General features: G+C 43.8%; 1 protein-coding gene across 1 annotated transcript; it reads right to left on the bottom strand.

Moving 5' to 3' along the window:
• Positions 1-924: 924 nt before the first annotated feature.
• On the bottom strand, positions 925-6,177 carry TNFRSF18 (TNF receptor superfamily member 18). Its single transcript, XM_074925010.1, has 6 exons — positions 6,003-6,177; positions 3,649-3,783; positions 3,060-3,147; positions 2,489-2,577; positions 1,355-1,495; positions 925-1,073 (listed from the first exon to the last, which is right to left on the bottom strand). The coding sequence occupies exons 1-6, from the start codon at positions 6,175-6,177 to the stop codon at positions 925-927; spliced, it is 777 nt and encodes a 258-aa protein (XP_074781111.1).
• Positions 6,178-7,084: the final 907 nt, after the last annotated feature.

The raw sequence follows: 7,084 nt of genomic DNA, 5'->3' as shown, positions 1-7,084 counted from the left end.
GAGAGCATCAAGCTGAATGTCTTTCTCTAGACAGCCTGACCCTTGTTTCAGCCTTTCAGAAGACTCCCTGTTGTAATCCAGCATTCCAGTACCCAGGATTGCTGAGTTACAGAAGAGAAGGAGGATGAGTGTTACTCCCTTCTTCCTCGAGCTTCCCTGAATGAGGGGATCACAGAACTTGCACAGAAAAATCTCTGCAAGCAGCAGTCTCACACCTCTGTGCTCCCAGACTAACCACCACCTCCTGCTGGGGGTGGAGAGGATTTAATGGTTTAAGAATAACGGCCCTTTGCTGCACAACAAGGAGAACAATTTCATAGGAGTGAAAACAATTTCATAGTCTGCTTGGAGAAGAGTAGTAGAGATGGCTGCTCATTGCCATCATTCCCTTAGGATGCCTCGTTCCCTTAGGATGAATATCAGAACACACCCTGGAAACTGGGATGGCCGGTGAAAGCTGTGAGTGCCCTGTGGTGCTACCTATGTCCTGTAGTGCTGAAGGGATCGACGGCGGGACACCAGCCTTCTGCACGCCCACCAATCTGGGGGGGCACCACAGAGACACGTGCAGAAGATTGCAAAGGGGAACAAGGACAAGAAGGGTCCCTGGTCCCAAACAAAGTTGAAAAAAGCATCAATTAAAAAAAAAAAAACAACCAACCAACCAACCAAAAAAACTCCAACAACCCAGAAAACTTGCAGCAATGCAGTGCAGCCGAACTGAATGCCAGCCTCACTCAGCAGTTTTTCTGTTTCTAAATGTTAGGTTTGTTGAGAAGAAACAAAGCAAAACTGCCCCCAAATCCATTCCTTATTGCTATGTACATAATGATGCTTGATGTGCCCAGCCACTCCTTTTTTATTTTCTTTTAAAAAAAAAAGCTCAGCTCCCCATTCTCACAACCCACTGCAATTTATCTGTGTTCACTGTAGACTCTGAGGGTGGAAATAGCAAGGCTTTTCTTCTGGTGTTTTGTCTCCATGTTCTTCTTCTGGAAACTGGCAGCTGTAAGTCTCTTCTCTCTGGTGTGACAGTTGTGCCACTGGCAGCCTAGGGAAGTTATGTTCCAGATCTGCAGTGAGAATAAGCAAAAGCACTGCACATACAAGACGTCTTCACATGGGTCAGGTAGATGCCCGTTAATTTTACCAATACAGCCTCTCCCCGAGGAAAGGACAACGACACAGGTGATGCACTGCATCTCACTGAAACTACACAACCCGCCCCAAATCACAGAGTAAATCCGTATTCATTTAATTTATTCGACTTAATTCATTCCATTCTAACTCTGGGTCAGAGGACACACTGTTTGCTGCTGAAAAGCCACACGGAAGCCCACGGAGGTGCACTTACCGTCAGCTGTGTGGTATTTGTCTTTCTTCAGTGACCATATGCAGAAATGCAAGAAGAAGGTCAGCAAGATGAGAACAAATACAGCCACTGCAGTAAGGATGGCCAGGATGGTGGTATATAGAGAGTCATTTGTAATAGGAGCTGCAATTAAATATATTTAATAAAGATTAAGAAACCATGTGCCCAGACTGTTGTTAAAGAAAAGCCTTTTCTCCTAAGGCAATTTGGAGATTCATTTCATCTTTCTTGGGAATATAATTTTCCAAGGAAGACAGACCAATACAGGTGTTAACAATAAAACTGAGACTTTCCAAGTCAAGGGTGCAATAGACCAGTGCCTGTGGTAAAAAGTATTCACGCAAAAAAACCCCACCATATTCCTGATCTCTTCATTGTTCAATGTCTCTCTCTCTTGCAGCTACCCCTTGTTCTATCTACTCTGGTTTGGGTTTTGCTTTTTTGGGGGTATTTGGTTTCAATGTTTCCCTGAATTGAACTACAGCAAGGCAGATTTTCACACTTTTGTCTCCCTCAAGTTAAAAGTAGCACCTTTTTGTAATTTGTCTCAGCAGAACTAACAATTTCTCTGAATGAAGGGCCCAGACCTGAAAGGCACCAATTCACTGTAGGAACAACGGTGGGGGGGAAAGGCAGGAGCAGAGCAGCTTGCTGTCTTCAGGATACTCAATACCTGCAAAGTCTTGTAGCCACCTATTTCTATCTTAATTTAATCCATGATAAAACATGAGATTTCAATTCTGGGTGTTGTGGACTCAGCCAAGACTTGTAAAGGAACTGGATGACAAACTAAATGATTGTCTTCCTAAGAAAATCCAGCAAAACAGCAAGAGCAATTCAATGGAAAACTCTGATAATTTGCCGAATAAGCGTGCTCTACCCAAGGACAACTGTTGGGCTTTTCTCTACCTTTACTACTAATAGTGCTTTAATGGTAGAATCTTTGCCCAGGTCAATAATTCTACCTACATTAATATGGCAAGAAACAACAGCAATTTTCAAAGCAAGTTTTCATGACAGCAAGCTCTGGATGATAACTCTGCAGCATGCCACCAACTGAAGAAGTGTAGAGAGAAGTCATAGGCTCAGAGAAACAAAACCATTGTGAGAAGGTACCTTGCTCCAAATCTTTGGCAGGCAAATCACATACTGCATCACGTGTACTGTTGCCTCGCTTGATCGTTATAAGCCCAGAACTTTCACAACTAAAAGAAGAATAAGAGTCACATTCAGAACGTCACTGCCTTTCCTTTCATTCCTCTCACATTTCTCTTGGCTCCCTTTCTTCCTTCCCTCCATCCTCTCCACAAATTGTTTCCTTTTTTTCCTCTTTCCAGCAGTGCAGGTAAAGTTATGGCTGTTCCCCGGATGGATAACACTACATCTCAGTTGTTTGCGTGCACATTTTTTTAGTCTCTGTTTTAAGTGATGCCCGTGTTTGTATTAATTTTGCATCTTTTTGAGCTGGACTTGGAAGCAAGTTGAATACACTGCAGTTTGTCTTAAGTTCTGCTTTGAGACTGACTATTTATAAAGCCAAATATAAAGCCATATACTGCTGAATTAAAAAAAAAATCATCATTTGTATCTCATCTTTGATTCGATTTAATTTTCTAAATTAAGTATTAATCATTTGACAATTTTATTATGCATATTTCAAAGAAGGAAAGTATCAATAAATACATACTTAGTCCAGTTACGGCACCAGCCATTCACAACATCAGAATAGGTTCCTGTGTCACACGGTTTACATGCGAATGTGAAGTCTAAAAAGCCTACAAGAGAATGTGCATTATTAGTGGTCAGTGCCTTCACTGAAAGGTGGGGATACAACAGATCAGAGCACAGTGCATTCCCTCCAGCTCTTTCTGCATTATGTCACCCCCCTGGCAAAACACAAGCAGTTCTTGCCACTTTTGTATTTTGGGAAAAGCATGAGCAGAGCCCTGACAGAAGAGATACGGAATAGTCTGATCTGACAGCAGAGGGTGTAAAGTTAAGAAGCAACACAGATAAAAAATCTTCTACAGACAGCAGTAACAGCCTGGAAGAAAAGTAATACTGAAAGTCCAAGCAGGAAAGTGAAAGTCTCAAATTTAGGAAAGGAGAAGTTATAAAATAGGGAAGAGAGGGTTTTAGTCACAGAAGCCACAATACAAATGCCATTTCTCTCTGCATCACAAGCCTTCACAAAAGCAGGTTATAGTAAGTGAAGGGAACTGCTGCTCCGCCAGCCATTTACATTGAACTAGAGTAATTTGCATTTCTTTAGTTACCAGACTTAACCAGCTCCTCGCCCGCTGCACAGTCAGGCAGTTTTTCGCAGTACAGACATGGTCTATCAGTACAGCTGTACCCCTGACGACACCTGCAGTCATGGTCCCCCGTAGTATGACAGACACTCACGTGTCCTGTCAAAAAAGAAAGAAGTTAGACTTGCCTTTGTCAGAGGCTAGAAATTAACTTAACCAGTAGTCTTACTGGTGACACAGGTGAAATAGTTCCTTCCTGTGCTGTGGCGGAAAATATGGACACCAGGAAGATGTCACTCTCATATACTGGATAAAATTCGAAGTAACTCAAATTCAGCACCACTGGGGTTTTTACAGCACAGTATCTGAGCACTGCATGACTTACCACTGTAACCTTTCTCTCTTATCTGGAATATCAGTGTAGGCTGTGGTAGACAGAAGTAAGGCAGCAGGTTTGCTTTACTACACTGTGCAGATTTAGACCCTGTGGTGTGAGGAGGGCACTGCCAGCACCCCAGAGAAGCACCAGACATTAACTAGCCATCCAGCCAGCTCTCAGGACACTGCCAGAGCTCTTCTCATTAGGCTCAGCCATGTTAGAGGAGGGATGCCAAAAAGATCCTTGGCCAGTGAAGCCAGAACTCCTTCTCTGTGTCCCTTCCTAGCAACAGCAGCTGCTTCCTACACTCTGTTGGCATATGTGAGTCTAAATCTATGCCCTAAACCCAGGACCATTCCTGCCCTCTGTCCTATTTCTAGAGGAGTTCTGTTGTGAACTTTGCTTGCACTCAAAAAATATCATCTCTAATTCCGAGAGGTTCCTGGGTTCACGAAAGCAAAGGATTGATCATACTGATCCCACCAGTAAGCAGGATCAAACAGTCCTTCAGGCAGCCGGAGACCAGTTAGAGGAAAAGTGCAGTCCAACCAGGAAGCTGTAAAACCTTGAAGAAATAAGGGAAATACTGGCTAGTTCAACAGTGTGCTTAAAAACCCACAGTGAGTAGCAAAGATCAAGCAAAGATTATTTCCTGAGATTGGTGATGGAATATACAGGGCCACCAGAAACTGCCCACATCTTCCTCTGCCCACCGGCTTCCTCTCACCGGCCTTCAAAACTTAATGCATCCTGGCAGCAACACCGAAACAGCTTGGGGATGCTTCTGTCTGTGTATTACCAGTGGGTGATTCTGGAGCTGATCCCACCAAGCAATGAGTTTCCTACCTCATGCTGAATAACTTTATCTCAGTGGGAAGGGAAATACCCCGGGGCGTCCACACTGTTGAGGAGCTCTTCACCTATTTATTGCTCATTCCCACAAATGCCATGTGTCCACTCACTCCTTCCATGGGAACTCAATGTTCTTCTTGTCAGTTGAGGCAGATATATTCAAGCTACTACTAAGTGGGAGGCTGACTCCTACCTAGGCACCGAAAATGTAAATTTTCAGCTAATCTTATTGCTAACCTGCAGGTCAACAGCCCTACCTAGACAAGGCTGCCAGCAACCCTGTTCCGGGACAAAGAGAAAAGGAAGGTGCATTCCTTGCTGTAGGTCATAGAAACAGCTTCATGTTCCCCACAGTCCAGCTCTGGCTACTATTATGGACAGCACTAAATTAGAAAGAATAATATGATTGTTCCTGGGACCATGGAAGAGGCCATTTGAATCACCTGTGCTGTCCTTCAGCCTAACAGGCACAGCAATGTCACTCACTCAGCCTTGCTCCACCTCTAGAGCCTTAATTTGACTTAAAATTACAGGCAAGTGAGAATCCATTACCATCTCATCACCATCCTAAGATCAGGCAAGGATATAGGTTAGAACAGGTTGTTGAAACTAATGATAAGCACAAGTCAGTGGGATGGACGGACACGGAACGGCGGGATGGACGGACACAGAACGGCGGGATGGACGGACACAGAACGGCGGGATGCTTCCTCTCCTTAGGAACACCAATTGCAAGGGTCAGCCTTACCGAGAGCATCACTCCCTGTATTCCCTCCATGGTCTGAATGGCACAAACTTTGAAATCATGTTTGAATGGAGCAAGGGCTCAGAATCAGTGGTAAGTGAACACCTCCCTTGGGAGCAAGACCAACCTACCGAAACTTAACTTTCCCTTTCTCACTACAGAATAACACGTATAAGCACATAAAAAACTCAAAACCTGCGTTAGCTCTGAAGTTTACAGCTAAGGCACATCATGAATTTAGTGGGCAGGAAGGAAGCCCTTGCTGGTTTGTTTTGCACATTGTTACTCAAGATCCATTTACATACATACACACACACACGACTGTTCCCCACACTTGATCACCCTGGTTGACATAAAACAATATTGACAAACAGAAAGAAGACAGCCACATCATTCCCTTACCTGTGTTTGAGCTGCATTTGGGGCAACATTTCTTTTCATCTTTACTGATTATTCTCAGTTCACCACCCTGGCACTGTTTTGCCCAAGTCTGCTGTGTCCATTGCCATAGGCACACCACCAGCAGCAAGGAGGCTCGAATCTTGAGGTGACCAACTTTACTTATCCGTCCAGTCATGTCTGGAGCTATACAACCCAAAAGCTCACTAGGGTGGGCTTGTATCAGGACTTTCTTTCTCCTGATACTGTGGGAAAGCACTGTGCTTTTTGTGGCTGTACTCTTCCTGTTTCTTTAGGGGCGGGGAAAAGATTTTTATTTGACATCATCAAATTCTTAAAAAAGCAGGGCCAAGCACCAGTGACTCCATCAAGGGAGCAGCAGGTTAAGAGCAAGATGTAGCATCACATAATTCGATTTTCAAAGGATTTTGCAAGTTGATATACAATTAAAAATGAATGCAAATGAAATTATTGTGTGAACTTCAGCACTCTCAGGCTACTTCATTCTGACTTAGAGTCCCTAATGAATTTAGAAACCTTCAAGAATTTACTATCAGATTGCAATGTAAAGTCCATCCATCCACTCAGATTTTTTTGATTCTGATTCTGTTAATTGTTTTCAACTTCCTTCACTCCGGATCAGGAGACTCTTTAATTATTTTCCAGAGCCAATGTAACTCCATATGGATACCATGAAACCACGAGAAAGAATACTGTCTTCCCCACAGGCTGCAAGATCAGTCCTGGGACCAACACTGAAAATAGCTGCAATGGGCAGTTTAGGGACACACAGAGCTCCTCTGACCCCTACCCCCATGGGATTTAGGTAACAAAATACAGCTGCTCGACAAAACTGTACACAGGCCCAGACATGCTGCCTGTAATCATCACCTGCTGCTGGGTTTCAATTCCTAAATGTCTTGCCTTATACAAAGGCATATGCAAACTTCCATCTCTGCTGTGTGTGCAGACAGCTTGCTTGCTTCCCCTCGCCTCTATTTCCACCGTACCCTGGGGTTTGCTTCTATCCCTGTAGCTTGTGGTTACTTTTATGTGTGCACAGCGAAGACGGTATTTAAAATCCA

This window comes from Athene noctua, chromosome 22 (genome assembly GCF_965140245.1).
Source record: "Athene noctua chromosome 22, bAthNoc1.hap1.1, whole genome shotgun sequence".
In the NCBI taxonomy this organism is placed as follows: Eukaryota; Metazoa; Chordata; class Aves; order Strigiformes; family Strigidae; genus Athene; species Athene noctua.
Note: the sequence above shows the minus strand (reverse complement) of the source record. Positions and strands in the feature narration are given on the sequence as shown.

Excerpts from the sequence above, each read along its gene's own strand:
- TNFRSF18 (XM_074925010.1), bottom strand. The coding sequence starts at position 6,177 with ATGACTGGACGGATAAGTAAAGTTGGTCACCTCAAGATTCGAGCCTCC. Across the intron at positions 3,784-6,002 it reads CAAATGCAGCTCAAACACAG|GACACGTGAGTGTCTGTCAT; the intron begins GTAAGGGAATGA and ends CTTTTTTGACAG. Across the intron at positions 1,074-1,354 it reads CAAATACCACACAGCTGACG|ATCTGGAACATAACTTCCCT; the intron begins GTAAGTGCACCT and ends TTCTCACTGCAG.